This window comes from Garra rufa, chromosome 1 (genome assembly GCF_049309525.1).
Source record: "Garra rufa chromosome 1, GarRuf1.0, whole genome shotgun sequence".
In the NCBI taxonomy this organism is placed as follows: domain Eukaryota; kingdom Metazoa; phylum Chordata; class Actinopteri; order Cypriniformes; family Cyprinidae; genus Garra; species Garra rufa.
The window spans coordinates 11296684-11316204 of record NC_133361.1 but is presented as its reverse complement, the minus strand read 5'-3'; the positions used below and the strand labels follow the sequence as shown (position 1 = coordinate 11316204).

General features: G+C 35.2%; 2 protein-coding genes and 1 long non-coding RNA gene across 3 annotated transcripts in view; all 3 read right to left on the bottom strand.

Moving 5' to 3' along the window:
• LOC141330731 (uncharacterized) overlaps positions 1–2398 on the bottom strand; it is a 6455-nt gene extending 4057 nt beyond the window's left edge. Inside the window, exon 1 of the mRNA XM_073835544.1 lies at positions 1759–2398. Within this exon, the coding sequence (XP_073691645.1) occupies positions 1759–2287 (529 nt within the window). The 5' untranslated portion in view covers positions 2288–2398. The remainder of the gene's footprint in view (positions 1–1758) is intronic.
• Positions 2399–4180: 1782 nt separating this feature from the next.
• LOC141331034 (uncharacterized) lies at positions 4181–6582 on the bottom strand. Its single transcript, XM_073835871.1, has 2 exons — positions 6279–6582; positions 4181–6110 (listed from the first exon to the last, which is right to left on the bottom strand). The coding sequence occupies exons 1-2, from the start codon at positions 6385–6387 to the stop codon at positions 5221–5223; spliced, it is 999 nt and encodes a 332-aa protein (XP_073691972.1). The 5' UTR covers positions 6388–6582; the 3' UTR covers positions 4181–5220.
• A 4356-nt stretch (positions 6583–10938) lies between these two features.
• On the bottom strand, positions 10939–14244 carry LOC141331199 (uncharacterized). Its single transcript, XR_012355243.1, has 5 exons — positions 14191–14244; positions 13643–13999; positions 13397–13426; positions 12757–12922; positions 10939–11733 (listed from the first exon to the last, which is right to left on the bottom strand). It is a non-coding gene; the product is annotated as an uncharacterized lncRNA (long non-coding RNA).
• Positions 14245–19521: the final 5277 nt, after the last annotated feature.

The following is a 19521-nucleotide window of genomic DNA, read 5'->3' as shown; positions in this document are numbered from 1 at the left end:
ATATTTCAGGGCTACAGGCTAATATTTTTCTTAACTTTTATTACACTTTAGATCGAAATAAAATTTTTCTTCATTTAACATTGCAGAATCACTGACATAATTTAGAGTATTTCGAAAATGAAACTAATCTGTATAATGGAAAGACAAAATAAATCACAAGAACAATCTGTATTTTTCTTTTAATCAAGAACATTTCTTTGACAAAATTACCTAATAAATGCCGCATGATGTTTGACAGTGAACGCATCTTCACCGCATTGCCGCATATAATCGCTGGCGTCAGTATCAAATGTTAAACATGTGGTTCAGGAAGCGGGTAGGGTACAATTTACCTTTTTTTTTTTTGCGGTCCGAGTTGCGGGTGGGTTAGTTGAAAACGTTGGTCGGGTTCGGGTTGTATGTACATTGACCCACGCATCACTGATAGATATATATATATATATATATATATATATATATATATATATATATATATATATATATATATATATATGTTTGTATATATATATATATATATATATATATGTTTGTATATATATATATATATATATATATATATATATATATATATATATATATATGTTTGTGTATATATATATATATATATATATATATATAGAGAGAGAGAGAGAGAGAGAGAGAGAGAGAGAGAGAGAGAGAGAGAGAGAGAGAGAGAGAGAGAGGCGCCAGCTAAACCAGATAAAGTTATTTGCTCTGTTTACATAGTTTACTGACACCTTTTGGTTATTTACTGGTACTACTGCCTTAACAATGACACTCCCAATGGATAAGATGAGGATAATTTAATAGCATTTAATAGAGCCGTGTAATGACAATAATGAATATAAAAAAAAATAGTCTGATAGACTGTTTAATATACAACACATGACTTATTTTGGCATACAAACAACCAATTTGTAACCAAAGACTAGGCTATGTAAAATGTGAATTAACTTTTATTAGTAACTTTGGTAAGTTTCAGATTTCAATTCATAAATAACATCGATGGAGGGGGGCCCAAAAAATGCAGCCTGCCTAGTGTAGTCCATTTATTTAATCCGGCTCTGGTGGTAATGTAAACATCAGTCGAAAAGACGGATCGCGGTAAGCGTTTAAAAGTGTGTCTACGCTTTGTAAAACCGAAGACAAATCTACCGCTGCACGCAAACTTCATCTTAGAGATCTGCAAGGGACGGATTTTAGTCCTGCTCCCGCCCGCTCCAGAAGGAATATGTGTTATTTTGTCCCGCAAAAGCCCACATAAAAGTAACTTATACCCCCGCGGGAAGACAGGTATCTACTTCATCTCTTGGCTGCATGAAACAAACCATCCCTTTAATGTAAAGGCAAAGATGACCAGAGTAATAGTAACGAACTCGCACGTGCCTAATGTATTCCTTCTTGTATATCAGAGTCGTACATTAGGCACGCAAAAGTCCGCTGTTGAAAAAGATTGATAAAAAGTTAGTAAATTGTTTTTTTTTTTTAGGAAACAACTGTTTTGCTAGATGAGACCCTTCTTTCTTAAACTGTGATCGTTTAGAGCCCTTTGAAGCAGCATTTTAATTTGGGGGCACCATAGAAGTCCATTATATGGCGAGAAACCTTGAAATGTTTCACACAAAAAACATAATTTCCTTTCGACTGAAGATAGAAAGACATGAACATCTTGGATGACAAGAGGGGGGGTACATTATCTATAATTTTTTGTTCTGAAAGTGAACTACTCCTTTAAAGATTAATGAAATAAACACCAACCTTCTGATTCCTCTTGTTTTATTCTCCAGGTCTCTGGTTCCTCATGGTATATTTTCCAGGTTTCAAGTTCCTCTTGTTTTATTCTCCAGGTTTCTGGTTCCTTGTGGTTTATTTTCCAGGTTTCTACTTTCTCTTGTTTTATTTTCCAAGTTTCTGGTTCCTCATGTTTTATTTTCCAGGTTTCTGGTTCCTCTTGTTTTATTCTCCAGGTTTCTGATTCCTCTTGTTTTATTCTCCAGGTCTCTGGTTCCTCATGGTATATTTTCCAGGTTTCAAGTTCCTCTTGTTTTATTTTCCAGGTTTCTGGTTCCTCTTGTTTTATTCTCCAGGTTTCTGGTTCCTCGTGGTTTATTTTCCAGGTTTCTACTTTCTCTTGTTTTATTTTCCAAGTTTCTGGTTCCTCATGTTTTATTTTCCAGGTTTCTGGTTCCTCTTGCTTTATTTTCCAGGTTTCTGGTTCCTCCTGTTTTATTCTCCAAAGATCTGGTTCACTCGTGTCCTCCTCACTCTCCTCTTTAACGAGCACCATCTTAACAGCAGCAGATCTCAGTTCAGCTGATACTTCTTTAGATAATCCTTCTAGTTTCAAAACTCTTGGGTATTTGTTGAACACATTTAAACAACGGAGAGCGCCGTGAAACTAAGCTTCTTTCTCTGAGCTTTAACGGTGTTTGGCAAACAAACGTATGTGTTTCTTAGCGCCACCCGCTGGACTGGAGTGTGAAGCGTCGAGAGGAGGGAACTAATACGGGGAATATTTACTTTGTGCGTCTATACGATTTATCCATGTCACATCGTGAGAAATAACAATACTGTCTTTCACATCTAACGCTTATGCTTTTATCAGCCCCCCTATACTAGTAATACACATAGCCTATTTAACATTTCAAAATCTATAATGGTCAATCTCAGGTCACTTATTTTTGTTTTTTCATGCACCTGTTAGGTTTGAGATTTTGGGCTTTTTGGTTTTTCATAAAGTGTTTTTCGCGACTAATTGAAAGAAAACATCCAGAAGACACTGTTAAGTGTTTCTTTTATAGCACTTTATCTATTTGTGATTTTAATTACAATATATTTTTTCAAAATGACTTTTTTCTCCTACACTGAGCCATAAATCTCCACTTCAGTAGTATTACACGCACCATACTTTAATTTATTTTCTATATGTGGAAGGTTTTTACAGAGGGATTTTATAACCCCCAAAATGGTATTTTTATTTTTATTTTTTTGGTCTGTTGAAAGTTTTTTTCTAAATTATGGAGTGGCAAAATGAGATACCCAAAAGTCCCTCTGTAAAATCATTTGTCTCTAATATGTAAAATAAAAATAAACAAGAATTTTAAAACCGACTTCATCCAGTGTTTAGATTTTTGCACTAGAAATGTATGCAAATTAGTGCATATTTAATTAAATAATGCTTCATTTGCAACATTTTAGAAAACTTGTAATACAAAAATTACAATTATCAATGTAATCAATGCAATCAATCAAAAACAATTTTCAACACGTATTTTAAGTGTGAGATGGATACCTCTTGCTCAGTCCAACTACCAAAACTCTTATGTCTAATAAAAAATATGTTTCAAAATATTTCAACAAATCCCTTTATTTTTTCCCTCAAGCAGGTGTTTGTTTTAAATAAATTGTTGGTTTCATGGCCTTAAGATGACAAAAAAAAAAAAAAAAAAAAAAAATCACATCTATGCAAGGAGTTTTTCTCTCTCTAAAGTATTGTCAAGGTCAGGATTCTCACCTCAGTGTCATTCAACAATGAAGGGTGCATGGAGTAACTCAAAACATCTGATTATTGATGATTCTATGGATGCAATTTATTTGAAGATCCTTAAAGCAGGAACTTGATCTTCTTTGCACAAATTCAGTGCATCAATTAGATAATGTACAGATAATGTACTCACCTCCTTGTCATCCAAGATGTTCATGTCTTTCCTTCTTCAGTCATAAGGAAATTATGTTTGAGTAAAATATTTCAGGATTTCTCCCCATATAATGGACTTTTATGGTGCCCCAGAGTTTGTACTTTCAAATTCAGTTTAAATGCAGCTTCAAAGGGCTCTAACTGATCCCAGCTGAGGAAAGGAAGGTCTTATCTAGCAAAACAATGGGTTATTTTCAAAAAAATAAATAAATAATATACTTTTTAACCCCAAATGCTTGTCTTGTCTAGCACGTCAAGACAAGCGTTTAAGATTCAAAAAATATTTAAGCTGTAAATGTTTTTAGAAAATAACTGTTTGTTTTGCTAGATAAGACCCTTCTTCCTCGGCTGGGATCATTTAGAGCCCTTTGAAGCTGCATTTATACTGCATTTTGGAAGTTCAAACTCAGGGGCACCATAGAAGTCCATTATATGGAGAGAAATCCTGAAATATTTTCCTCAAAAAACAAAAACACCATTTCTTTACGACTGAAGAAAGAAAGACATGAACCTACTGGATGACAAGGGGGTGAGTACATTATCTGTAAATTTTTGTTCTGAAAGTGAACTACTCCTTTAACCTATACAGGAAACACAAACCATGAGCAAAGGCAATACACAGCAGTGAAATCATCAAGTACATTTAATAATATTGACTATAAACGTGCTATACTCAAATCACAAATCACTTATCAAAGAACCTATAAATATAGTGATTCAATAGCAACGCTAAATCAAATGCTGTTAATGCTTAACCGCTTACAATCTAAACAATTCACAAGTCAACATAGCATTCTTATAAACAGTCTATAGTTACTAGAAACATCTAGTGTCTTTATCACAGTTGTTCCCAGTGTGGAGAAGTTTTCAGGAGACACCATAAAGCAAAATTATATAGAAGTATAAAACAATTTGACATTGTTCTTTGTGGAGGAACTCCATCTTTGAATTGATCTGAATCTCACAGTTGAATCTTCTGGTTTTGAAGATGAAGATGAACTTAATTCACTGTGAAAACCTTTCTTTGTCATGTCGCTTGTAATGACTGGTTAAAGGGATAGTTCACCCAAAAATGAAAAGTTGATGTTTATCTGCTTATCTTGGGCATCCAAGATGTAGGTGACTTTGTTTCTTCAGTAGAACACAAACAAAGATTTTTAACGAAAACCGGTGCAGTCTGCCGGACAAATTATATGAGTGGATGGGCACCAAACCTTTAAAAGTAAACAAAAACATGCACAGACAAAGCCAAATTACACCCTGCGACTCGTGACGAGACATTGATGTCCTAAGACACGAAACGATCGTTTTTTGCGAGAAACTGAACAGTTTTTCTATATATATTTTTTTTTACTTTGATACACAACAATGTCCATATGTCCATATATCCTGGATGCCCTGGGGATAAGCAGATAAACATCACATTTTCATTTTTGGGTGAACTATCCCTTTGAGAATGATTTTTCCAGACAATATTTTATTGCTTGATGCATTATTGTGTTAAATTCGGTGGGGATGCAACATCAGTTCTGAAAGGGTGGGATCTGAAGATGATCTACTTTGTGTGATAATTTTTTTGCATGATAATATACAGAAGATAAATTGCTGAAACACTTCCCACATGCAGTACATTGATACGGTTTCTCTCCGGTGTGGATCCTCTCATGTGATTTCAGCTGTCCTGAATGACTGAATCTCTTGTCGCAGTATGAACACTTGTAAGGTTTTTCTCCAGAGTGAATCCTCTCATGTGTTTTCAGATTTGCGGACTGACTGAATCTCTTGTCGCAGTGTGAACACTTATACGGTTTCTCTCCAGAGTGGATCCTCTTGTGTGTTTTCAAATGTGTTGAATGACTGAATCTTTTGTCACAGTGTGAACACTTGTACGGTTTCTCTCCAGTGTGAATCCTCTGATGTCGACTTAAACCATTTGCTGTAGCAAAAGTCTTTTCACACTCACAGCACACAAACTCTTTCAGAACAGTGTGTAATTTCTGATGTACTCTCAAATTTGGTAGACATGAAAAACTCTTTCCACACAAATGACATGAATGTGGCTTCTCCTTTGTATGAACATTCAGGTGCTGCTTCAGGCCTGAAGCCCATAAAAACACTTTACCGCATTGTTCACATGTGTACAGTTTCTCTCCAGTGTGGATGTTCATGTGATCAAAAAGGTGTGCTGCTTGTGTGAAGCTCTTCCCGCAATGATCACATGTGAACGGTCTCTCTCCTGTATGAACTCTCATGTGAACATGAAGATTATATTTGCTTGCCAAACTCTTTCCACACTGAGTGCAGATGAAAGATTTCTTGGCTCTTCTTTTCTTTAAATCTTTCTGTTTGGTTTTTGATTGATTGATCTCCTCAACTTCACTTGATTCTTCATTCTCATTTTTTTCAACAAACTCTGAAATTAAAATAAAAATAAAAACATTCAGTGTAACTTGTAAACCGCAGAGAAATGTTAACATAAAAGTGAATCAGAAACAGATTTGATTCGAAAAAAGGGTTAAAGCTTTGTAAGCCCAATGTGCCACAAACGGCCATTAAAGAAGAATGAAGAATAAACACCAACCTCCTGGTTCCTCGTCTTTTATTCTCCAAGTTTCTGGTTCCTCTTGTTTTATTCTCCAGGTTTCTGGTTCACTCCTGTCCTCCTCAATCTCCTCTTTAACAAACATCATCTTCACAGCAGCAGATCTCAGTTTAGCTGAAACTCCTCCAGATATTCCTGCTTGCTTCAAAACTTAGTCACGACTATGAGGATGAGAATATTAGATACTTACTGACCTGATTCAAAAACTGTTTTTATATTTACAGAAACAGAACTTCTAACAGTTCATGTTAAGCCAGCATCACAACAACGCAATGAACCTAAGCTTCTTCCTTTGAGGTTTAAAGGTGTTTGGCAAACAAACGTTCTGAGTTTTAGCGCCACCCGCTGGACTGGAGTGAGAAGCGGGGAGAAGAGAGAAATAATACGGGGAAAATTAGTGCGTGTATAAGGTTTATTTTTTTCTTTGCAAAATGCCGATTTGCACAAATTAACGAAAATGGATTCAAATTATTGCATCGCATGATATTTTATCAGCATCAACAGTCTTTGTGATTGAAGATTAGAGTAGAAAAATGAGCGAAATAGTGAAATATTTCAATTGCAGCATGTAAATTATGGAAATAAATTAAAACACATGACAATGATGAGATGTAGCCTAATTAAAATAATAATAGATGAATAATAATAATAATAATAATAAACTAAATTGAACAGGTTTAACATGAAAAACAACATCCTTAGGTTGTGTGTCCGTCTAAATATCTGGGATTTAAGACTAACCAACTGTGTTTACAAGGATATTTTGATATAGGATATTTTTGCATATTTAAATTCAAAAAGACACACCTACTTAGCAATTGATTTCTGGCCCAGCTCCAGTCCGCACAACCACTTTTCTATCGACCCACATATCGCAAAGAATGAAGGCCCTAATCTGAATTAAAAATAAGGTGCAGACATGGGCCCTAACTGGGTCAAGTCTCAGCCAGTTAAAAACATAATAACTGGCCCTGAGGTGGGCCAGAACAGGTTTACTTATTGAGCAAGATTCTCAACATCAACACCAGCCTTACATTACATTTTTATGTAATAAATATAAAGAAAATGTAATAAAAAAAGAAAAAGAAAGGTGTTGTTAGACCTAAAAATAGATAGATGGATAGATAGATGGATAGATAGATGGATAGATGGATAGATGGATAGATAGATAGATAGATAGATAGATAGATTACAAGAACAGAGAAGCTAGTGTTTAGTTTTTTTTAATCAGCCTTTAACCAGAAACCCCAAAACGTTGCCATAACTCAACCTAATCTTGTCTAAATGATGTGTATTAGTCCCTTAAAAATTACATTCTGAAAATGACTTTATTAAATACGGTAGTCATACACAATTGTTTATATTAGAACAGAAGTATTTGCATTTGAACACTTTGTAATGTTACAAAATAAAATGTTGCCATGGCCAATGTTGTGCATTTTTAGTTTCTGAGTGTTAGTTGGTAAATGTTGCAAAAGCCCTAAGGTGGGTGTTATACAGGAGGTGGAAGAAATCATCAGGAAATTTGATCCTTGTGACTGATCCACAGCTAAACATAAGAAACAAGTCCATAAAGCTTTTAGTGTGAATTTCAGCCAGACATGCCATGCTCATATGTGACCCTGGACCCAGGTAGCATGGGTATATTTGAAGCAATAGCCAAAAATACATTGTATGGGTCAAAATGATAGATTTTTCTTTTATGCCAAAAATCCTTATTTTATTAAGTATTAAGTAAAGTAAAGATCATGTTCCATGAAGATATGTAAATTTTCTACCATAAATATATAAAAATTTGATTTTAGTTTAGTCATATGCATTGCTAAGAACTTAATTTGTACAAATTTTAAGGCGATTTTCTCAATATTTAGGTTTTTTTGCACCCTCAGACTGCAGGTTTTCAAATAGTTGTATCTCAGACTAACATTGTCGGATTTTAACAAACCATATATCACTGGAAAGCTTATATTTACTCAGCTTTCAGGTGACGTAAGAATCTCAATTTAGACAAATGTACACTTATGACTGGTTTTGTGGTCCAGGGTCACATATCTCTTCTTTTCCAGCTCATTTTTCGAAGACACTGAACTGAGCAAATCCGAATTTGACTGACTGCATATCAAAGTTAGACACAGTATCTGAACCACTTCTACACACGTCAGATGGAGGTCTACATCAAATTGGCTCAATGTTACCATCAGCTGGTGTTTTTCTTTGCACTGAAGAAGCTTATGAAAGATGTTCGCAGTCTTCACTCCTTCTTGAAGACAGTACCTTACCAACACAGGTATGGATGTAGGAGTTTGGCGTCTGCAAACGTGAGCATATTCTGCAGGAGAACATTCTTCAGTTTCTCTCCTGAGTTTATCATAAGAGCTCCAGAGTGGAGCAGCATCTCTTTCACATGATAGATGCTTTGCTGGAGCGCTCATGAAGGATGAAGCTTTACTCCTTGAAGCTCTGGAGAGATAATCTGAGACAAAGGTGATTAAAGGTGCAATTCATAATATTAAAGATGATCTTCAGACACAAATGCAATATAATATACATGACTATGTTTTCAGGGGTTTATAAAGACCTTACTTAATAAACCAATATGTTTTAATCACCTTAGAAGCAGTTATCTACTTACACTGCAGGTTCCTTTACATGGAAATTGCTGTTATGTTTCTACCATAAACGGACAAACTGCTATACAGATCAAGTTTCATCACTGTTGTTTTTGCAAAAAATGACACAATAATGAACAAGCAACAGTAATATTAACCTTTCACAATAACATCAGATTACCTCACTTGATCTGCTCAGATGTTTCTAGTTCAACTGTCTTCTCTAAAATCAGGAATCAAATGAATGACATGAGCAATGAGTATCTACCCAGAATCTATACTGGAGATGAGTAGAGTGTGTTTAATTAATTCGATTTAGCTAAAAGGGAACTATAGCTTATAGTGAGTAAGCCAGTGGATGGATGTTAATATTCAAAATATAGTAAAAACACTTTATTAGCATGGCAACAAGACAGGTGGTTTAAGACATTAACAAAGCACAAAATATATATTTTCAATATGAATAAGCTTTATTGGATAAATCTAAGACATAAAAACAAATCTAACAAAAAGTGTTGACGCCCCCCTTACTTCAAGGAACCAAGGCCCCGTTTACACAAAGGAAAGACGGAGATATTGCCCTGTGGTTTGGCCTCTTATTTACACGAAAACCCCGTTTTTAACACAAAAAACGATTATTTCTAAAAACTCCGGGCCATAGTGGAGATTTCTGAAAAGGCCGGTTATGCGTTGCCTTGTAAACTGGGAGAAACGGGGTTTTAGGTTCTCAAACGTCACATTATGCGCCAGAAAATGCTTAACGTCATGTGAGCGCCCTATTTAGAGTTTGTTTGGTCAGACTACTGTTATGGGGTCGCCAGTCAGTGTAGAGAAAAAAAAAAGTACTATTTGGCTAATGAGGACCTCGTAAACTTCGATTCTGAGGATTTTGATTGGCTTGCATGGCTTTTTTCTTTTCCCTATACTGCCTCCCATAGGTTTGGCATAGTTATTATGGCGCTCGACGGCGTATTTATGCGGGTTGATATAAATGATACGTTTTTTGAAAACGATGTTGTGTGCACAATGATATTGAAAACGGAGGGGAGGAATTTCTCTAAATACCCGGCTATGTGTAAATGTGGTCTGAGGTTATGTGAGTAACCAGAGCATTTTTAACCTGGGTTGTTCCAGGCTGAGAGCAGGTGGAAGGGCTTTATGAAGTGTATTTATTTTATTTATTTATTTATTTGTTCGCTCGGGACAGTGCACATTAATGAACAATCTAACATTTCTGTACAGACTGTAAATGAGCCAGGTTGTAGCATAAATGCTAATTTTCACCTGTAGTCCCGAGGCAGGAAAACAACAACATAAAAATAATACAACATAAAAGAACAGACAATATACAATATCAAGCAAGAAACACATTAGCACACATTCAGGCAGATTACATCAATAAAGTTAGTCAAAATGAGGACATATCTGGGAACCTTTAAGAAACTGTTTAAGGTGCATTTTAAATGTACAGTAAGTAGGACATTCTCTAATATTTGTTGGGAGGCTGTTCCAAAAATGACCTCCTCTGATAGACAGAACAGTTTGTCCAAAGGTACACTGTAAAAAATATACTGTAGAATTTACAATAATTTACTGGCAAAAAAGTTGCCAATAAAATCCTGTAAAATAGCCGCTAATTGCTGTAAAATGGATTACAGTATAATACTGCTTAGCAATTTACAATAAATTGATGTTTGCAGAATACAGTAATTTTTTGTGTTTTTTACAGGATTATAAAATTAAACTTGTAAAAAGGCATTACAGGTTTTTTTTGTAATTACGCTAAATTACAGTATGTACCTGGCAACAAAAGTTGCCAATAAAATCCTGTGAATTCAGCAAAAGCCAAGATGTAGCTGTAATATTTTTTACAATGAAATTCCTGTAAATAACTATTTTAACTGTGAACTGTACTGTGCTCTTTTACCATTATACTGACGTGAATGCATTAAAACAAAGATTGAAAAAAATAATCACTCAAATTCAAAGCTGTTGTAAGAAAATTGTTTATTAAAGCTGACACCTGACAACACTTCAGCACTGTCACTAGTAAGAATTTTACTTTTTTAACTACAGAAAAACTTATAAAAAAAATCAGCTGTTACAATACAACTACAAACAACTCAAGATTAAAGCATAAAGCAATAGTTAAATAAAAGTTAAAGGGACTGTTTGCCTAAAAATAACAATGGTCATTATTTACTCTCCCTTAAATTGTTCCAAAACTATTAGTTTCTTTCTTGTGTTGAATACAAAAGATTATATTTTAATGAAGTTTATAACCAGACAACTAAGCCATTGACTTCCATAATAGGGCAAAAATATAACAGTCAATGGCTACTGTTACCAACATTTTAAAATATCTTAAAACAAGAAAGAAACTCAGAATTTTGGAACAACTGAAGGTGAGTAAATGATGGCAATCCCTTTAGGCTCAAAAAACAGAATGGCACTGACTGCTGATTCATTAAACCTAGAATACTCTAACAAACATTTAGCCATTTTTTAAAACATTTTAACATTCTTTAACATTTTTTCTAAGTTGACCAGTTTTTTTTTATTTTATTTTTTAACATGACCAAAGAACAAATCTGAAAGCAATTGTTATTTTATAGATGGCTTCTCCTGTAGTTGTAGTTTTGATACATTTGTAAACTTACATGCTTAACCACTCAAAGTCCATTAGCCTTCTGAGATGAGAACACACATGAGGATTGACAAATGGATGTTGTTCCTCTTCTCGGAGACCTTCCCACCTTTTTTTTGCTCCAACCTTTGATGTGCCCGTCTTGGTGCCGGAGTGTGGGTTGATTCCAACAAAACATCTGCACAAACATCAGACAGACAAACATAAGCATGTGCAGAATTTATTAAAACTTGTTTAATAGTTCAAAAGCATTTGATGAACTATAGTAATGCATTACAGAGGAATAATTCATCCAAAAAAGAAATGATGTCAAGTTTTGTCAAACCTGAATAAATGTATTTCTTCTACTATAATAAAAGAATAGCAAAGAATGAGTAAACCAAACAGCCTTGGTTCTCAATGACTTCCACATTATGAATGAAAAAATTGAAGCCATAAAGTTTTTTGTTTAACTGGATTGGGAACTGGGAATAACTGAATTCAGAATAATTTAATTTTAATTTGAATTGTACAACATTTTAATTAATATGTATTTATAATCTATTTTACACCAATTGTTAATATTAAATTAACATTAAGCACAAAGGGGTCAACAGGTTTTTGCATAGTTTAGAGTGACAAATCGTACCAGCATACTTTGAAGTCAAAATGCGTAGCCGCTATGCAAAATGCGTACAGGTTGGCAGGTCAGAATCATTAAACATGCGAATCCAGTGGTTCAACCTTAATTTTTTGAAGCAATGAGAATACATTTGTGCACAATAAATAAATAAAAATTACTTTATTCAACATTTTTTTCAGTCTCTGGAGTGTGTTTTTGGTGCACAAAAGTATTCTTGTCACTTTATTAAATTAAAGGGATACTCGATGCCGAAATGTTGAATAAAGTTGTTGTTTTTGTTTTATTTTCATACAAAAAGTATTATCACTTCATGATGTTATGATTGAACCACTGATGTATTCACTACCTTTCTGGGACTTAAAAATGTCAGTTGCATTCATGTCTATGAAAGGGAAAAAACATCTTGGATTTCTTTTAAAAAATTATTTGTGTTCCAAAGATGAACAAAGGTCTTATGGCTTTTGAATGACATGAGGGAGAGTGATTAATGACTGAAATTTTATTTTTGGGTGAACAAAACCTTTATATTTAAGTAATATAAATACACACATGCATAGTTAAGTATTTTTTTGTTTTTACCTCTGGATAAACTTAAGTGTGCAGGATGCCTCATGCTGGTACACCAGATTGAAGATGTAGTATGATGCAAACAAAGCAGCAAATCCAGGCACAAAGTTGGGGTGTGGATTCACGACCACTTGGCCCTCAATACTCAGCATCCACTGAGTTGCAGTGAGAATTTCACCTAAATGAATAAATACAGGCAACATGGTATAAGTCTTATGGTCTCTATATAGATGAGACTTGAATGCTGAAAATTTTGTAAAAGCATGGGAACAGTCAGGTACTCCACAGGTGAAAGAGCAGTTAGGAACATTACTTTGTACTTTAACGTGTCTAGTAAAACCTACAATGGTATTGCTCTCATATTGACAGAAATTACAGTGATACATTTCTCATTTAGATTTAGGTTCAAGCTTTATGTACAAGTAGGTTATATGACAACTTTTTAGCTTGTCATTTCGACAGATCAATTGCTTATATCGTTTGAAGCAAAACTGTTTAACTTAAGCATATTTAACTTAAGCAATAAACCAGCATTTCAGTCTATATTCTGTGTCTATTTATATGCAATAATTTCAAAAATACTCTATCGAGAGTAAGGCAAATAAATCAGTAACAAAAAGCATTCATCAACGTCATGACATTATGTTTTTACCTTTATTATCTCCGTGATGTTTCGGCTTGCCTGACAAAAATATTAAAAAAAGAAAAGAAGTTAACGACACATTACCACGACACATACTCATCCAACCAGGTTAATATTTACATTTTTCAGAAGCAAAGACAACTGAGCACTTCATGTAACGTTAGTTTAGTCTCGCACTTAAGTTAGATCGATGAAGAAGAATGAATCGGAATAAAAAGCAGTATTCATTAAGACGGCATGACATTATGTTTTTACCTTTTAGCTCCGGATCGCACGTGAAAAACGTGAAAAAAAAAGAGAAAGAAAAAAAAGTTAACAACACATTCCTTTACAAAATAAACTTCACGTTTCAAGAGAACTCTTCCAGCGATGGTAATATTAATGTTTTTCTATCAACAAAGACAAATGCACCTCATATACTGTAACGTTAGTTTCGTTTCACACGCACTTCGATAGCAATGCTGTGCGTGCCAACCTACATATGATCTCTAGAAAGCAAAGGCAAATAAAGCTAACAAACTGCAGTATATATCAACATTAACATGACGATAACGATTTACCTTAGTTTAGGCTGCTTTCTGAAATGGCGCGCACCGCATTTCTCTTCCTCGCCTGAAGCAACAGATAAATAAAGTTACACATCCCTTTACAAAATAGCTAAACATAACCTTTAGAGGGATATCTTGATAAAACTTTTAACGTTTAGATAGATAGATAGATAGATAGATAGATAGATAGAAATGAATTACTTAACATTAAAATAAATAATTAATACTTATGGAAGTAAATTTAATTAAACTTACCAAAAAATCGATTGCCGTTTATCTTCAGTTGTGGTCGTTGTGCTTCAGTCTAACGTCACCAGATTTCAAAACATATCCGCCCGCGCAATCCCATAATGCCACAGCACAGTAAATTCTTGTAAAAATATTTAAAATACAGTCAAAGCACCTCCTACCTGTAAATAAATTACAGCTAACAGTGAAATATACAGTTAACACTTGTAAAACCCTGTATAACCCATAATGCATTGCAAATTACAGCAATAAATTGTAAATTGGCAAAACAGTAAGTTTCTGTATAATTTTGCTGTAAAAAATACAGCAATTTGTTACAGTGTAGTTTTTCTGTGCGGGATCTCTATATCTCCTCTAAATGAGGCTCTGGTGCAAAAACCTCTGTCAGACCTAGGTTTGATGTATGTGGAAAGAGAAGGTGGGGCCAATCCATGAAAAACTTTATAAATTAAACAGCTATTTTTAAAATTAATAAATTTTTTAAAATTGAGCATATTATATTTTCCCAAAATATTACACTGATGGAATGACGGAGGCTTTTGATCAAGTATTTCTATAGATTTTTTGAATAACATTTCTATAGGTTTTAAAATTGTATTTCCAGTAAGTGACCAGGTTGTAATGCAGTAATCTATATGTGTAAATATCATTGAATGTAGGAACATTTTAGCAGAAGTAATTGTCATTGATGGTCTGATTTGTTTAAAATTATGTAAATTGAATTTGATTCTATTTGCCATAAGTTTAATATGTTTTTTAAATGAAAGTGTTGGGTCCAGTGTGACCCCGAGGTACGTGAACTCTTCAACAATGTCAAGTTCCAATCCCCCCAGGAACACATTGGACCGCTCCAGTTTTCTGAATTTTTTTGAGAAAATCGTAGTAACAGTTTTCTTTTTGTTCAATAGTAGACAGGATTTAAGCAGCCAATGCTGAATTTTCTCCAGTGCTGATGTAAGAATGGATGATGCTTCCGGTGTGCTTTTAGCAGGTGTAAAAATAACTGCATCATCAGCATACATTTGGAAATGGACATTTTGACAAATGTTTGGCATATCGTTTATATAGAGAGAGAACAGTACTGGTCCCAAAATAGATCCTTGCGGGACTCCTGCTGAACATTCAAGGAAAGACGACATAGTACCACTAACACGCACAGCTTGTCTTCTGTTGGACAAGTAAGATTGAAACCAAACTAGCGCATCTTCAGCAAAGTTGAAGTGAGTCAGTTTAGACAGAAGGGTTCGGTGATCTACTGTATCGAACGCCTTCTTTAAATCCAAAAAGACTGCACCAACACATGTGGATTTATCAAGCAAGGATTTCACTGTTTCTACAAAGACACAGTTTGCAGTCTCTGTGGAATGGTACTGACGAAACCCAAATTGCATGGGGTGCAGGAGAGAATGGCCATTACTGAGATGTTTATTCAGCAGGTTGGCGATCCACTTTTCTGCAACCTTAGATACAACAGGGAGGATGCTGATGGAGCGATAATTTGAAATATTTGTTTTGTCTCCTGATTTAAAAATTGGTGAGACTATAGCCACCTTCCATCCTGATGGAACAACTGCCATTTTAATTGATAGATTTATCAGATGTGTTAGCGGACATACCAGCATCTTTGGCCTTTGATGGTTTCATGGATTTAATAATATTAGCCACTTCAAGATCAGTTATTTGCTCTAACCTGAAGACCGGCTGTCCAGGATTAATAGGCTTACAAACTGTCTCTGAGAAACTAAACATTTGTGTTATTCAATTGACAGAATTAAAAAAGAAATTATTGAATTCAATTGCTAATTCTTTTGGGTGATATAGCAGCTCGTTGTTAACTTTTATTTCCAATCTATCATTGTCCATTTTATTTTGCTTTCCAATTAGTTTATTGATATTTTGCCATATTATTTTGCCATTTCCATTTGCACTTGTAATGACATCCAAGAAGAAATTTGGCTTTACGTAAGGTATGAGTTGTTTTATTTCTCATGGAAGTAAATCTTTGCCTATCAATGGTAAGACCAGATTTTAAAAACACTTTGAGTAAGATGTCTCTTTCTTTCATAAGTATTTTGCAGTGATTATTCAACCAGGGTAGATGATTTCTCCCTTTTTTACTTTTTCCTCTTTTAATAAAAGGCTCCATAACATCTGTAATTTTAGCATTAAATATCTGAGAGTTGGTTTCAATATCTTTATCAGAAAATAATCCAGACCAATTTACGTCATTTAGAATAATATCAATATTTTGATGTAGATGTTTTGGAATAAAATTGTAATGGTTTTTAAATGTAAATGAATGAAATCGCTTTTTACTTAATTTTCGAGAGAAAAATACAATATTATGATCAGAAAGCCCTGTTTACTAATCCTCTCAGCGTGGTTTGTAAATAACAGATCTATTAGGTTTTCCGAATGGTTTGTTATTCTGGTTGGTGTTTTTATCATTTGTGTTAAGTTAAAATAGTCAGTAATTTGTTTAAGAGTCGTTCGTTCCCTCTTTATATTCCAGTTAATATTAAAATCACCCGTTAAAATAATTTCCTTGCTTTTATCAGTGTTTAAGGAGAAGTTTAAGTTGTTCATAAAAATCATTTTTTGCAGTAGGCTTTCTATATATACACACTATAACAAACGACATTGTTGCAGAAAGTGATATATCAACACCTACACATTCCAAAATAATTTCACTTGGCCATTCAATCATTGTACACTTTAAAGTATTTCTAACATACATTATTACTCCCCCACCCCTCCCATCATTTCTGTCCTTTCTAAATACATTATACCCAGGCATATTTACAACAGCCTCAGGAGAAGAATGGGTTAACCACGTCTCTGAAAGTCCTAAAAAGTCAATATTGGAACTGCACAACAAATGTTCCAATTGTTCACACTTTGGTTTCATACTACGTATATTTAAATGTCCGCCAAATAGTCCCTTTACTTTTGATAACGGATCCCAAACTACCCTTGCCTGATTTAATGTGCGAAATATTTTGTTGGTTCTGTGCCTTTTGAAGACTGGATTCCTGTATTTCATTGGAGGAGTCTGTTGATTAACATTGCAAAAGTCAGCAACAGTTGTTTGTGTTAGTGGAGTCACACGCTCACCAGTGCACACTACCGCCGCGTCCCTCCTGCAGTGCAGCCTCCCCGGCGAGCCCGCCGCCACTGGCACGATCTCCGCCGAGCCCATGGAGAGCCCCAGCCCAGCAAAGCCAGCACCGTGCTCCACACACGGCGAAACAGCCCCTCCAAGGCCGCCCACGCCCCCGCACTCCACACCACCAGCCAACGACACGTCCGCACCAAACCAGGAAGAGGCGCTGCCACGGCAACCACCACCAAACAGCCCAAGACGCGGGAACTCCACAGGGCCCACAGCGCCCAGCGGTGGGTCAAACAGGCGATTTGACAGTGACCAGATGGTAGTGTATTGAGGGCCACTATTTGTTGGCACTGTTGTTTCTTCTGTAGAGCAGATAGTGTTCACCGCTGGTGTTGGGCCTGGATTAACTTCGATGTCTCCAGCCAAAAGTAGTACAATCACCAATTGAGTAGAAATCACATTAATGTTGTTTGATGGAGATCTCTCACACGCCTTAGATGAAGATTTAGGAGGAACATTATTGAGGAATTTTGAATATAAAAGGTGATAGCTCAACAATGCTTAACAGACACAATTAATAGTGTTAAAATATACAAAATTGTTATCCAACTTTGTAAGAGGCATCCAGATGGCTGCATTAGATAGTCTGGGGGTTTTAGAAGAAAGCGCATAGCTCCTGCCAACCTGTGCATGCCCCCAGCCGCCATCTTATCCCCGAGAGGGCTGACACTGGCAAATCCTGCACGTTTTCTGTCAGGGTTGGCTGAGTTCACAAATGAATCTTACAGTTTCCTTTCTGTGTAAAAGTCTTCCCACACTGAGAGCAGCTAAAACTTTTCCCCAGTATGAATTAACATGGGAGTCCAAGGGTTCGATTTATCTGTAGAAGTCTTTTCACAGTAAGAGGCTTTTTCCCCGTATGAATTATCAAGTGCCTCTTAAGGTTTGATTCAAGTTTAAAACTCATTCCACAATGAGAGCAGCTGAAAGGCTTTCCTGAAGTGTGAGTTAGCAAATGGTTGTTAAGTTGTCCTTGGTGTATGAAACTCTTTCCACACTGAGAGCAGCTGAAAGGCTTTTCTGAAGTGTGCGTTAGCAAATGACTCTTAAGGTGTCCTTTCTGTGTAAAACTCTTTCCACACTGAGAGCAGGTAAAAGGCTTTATCCCAGCATGAATTAACACGTGCTCCTTAAGGTTTCTGTTACACGTGAAAGTTTTTCCACACTGAGAGCAGATGAAACACTTTTCTCCACTATGAATTCTCATGTGTATGATAAAATTTCCTTTCTGTGTGAAACTCTTTCCACACTGAGAGCAGCTGAAAGGCATTTCGCCAGCATGAATTATCATGTGATTCTTAAGGTTTGCTTTACGTTTAAAACTCCTTCCACACTGAGAGCAGCTGAAAGGCTTTTCTGAAGTGTGAGTTAGCAAATGGTTGTTAAGTTGTCCTTTCTGTATGAAATTCTTTCCACATTGAGAGCAGGTGAAAGGCTTTATTCCAGCATGAATTAACATGTGAGTCTGAAGGTTTCTGTTACATGTGAAAGTGTTTCCACACTGAGAGCAGATGAAACGCCTTTTGACTGTTTTTTGATCGCTGCAACTCACTGATTTATCTCCATTGACATTGTGATCTTTCAGATCCTGATGTTTCTCCTCCACCTCCGTCAGATCTTGCCTTTCTTCTTTCAGGCCTAAAATGAAACCATTACTAAGATGAAAATCAACTGGAACATTTTAAAAGTTAAAAGGATAATATATCTGTGTACAGACAAAACTATCCCATTTCACACAGATCCATGAAAATGACTAAAATCACTGCATTATGGTGACAGGCCAGTAGATAGCAATGTCATTTTGTAAAGAAACCGGAGACATCTATAAGCAGAACATGTAATACTCATGCTGTTTTTACAAACGGGGATGCCTTTTTGTCCGTCTGTATGTTTAAAAAATGCAAAGAAGCAAAATATACTGTTGTTTAAATGTATCTTTTGAAATATTGTTAAAAGTATTCGTCAAATCTATATTATTTCACAGCTGTCTACAAGGATGCAAGTATCACCTATCAAATGTAATACTTTTTAAAAGAATCATGAACTGTATTTTTATTATATTGATTTATAATGTTTCCTGAGGTGCACCTATAATGTTTTTCCATCTAAATATAATGCTTCTTGAGGTGATCTTTCATAGTGTCTTAACGAAGAAATAAATAATG

Bases quoted from the DNA above. Each gene is read 5' to 3' on its own strand.
- LOC141331034 (XM_073835871.1), bottom strand. From the start codon at position 6,387: ATGATGTTTGTTAAAGAGGAGATTGAGGAGGACAGGAGTGAACCAGAA. The intron at 6,111-6,278 runs GTTGGTGTTTAT...TTTTAATTTCAG, and splicing joins AAAAGACGAGGAACCAGGAG to AGTTTGTTGAAAAAAATGAG.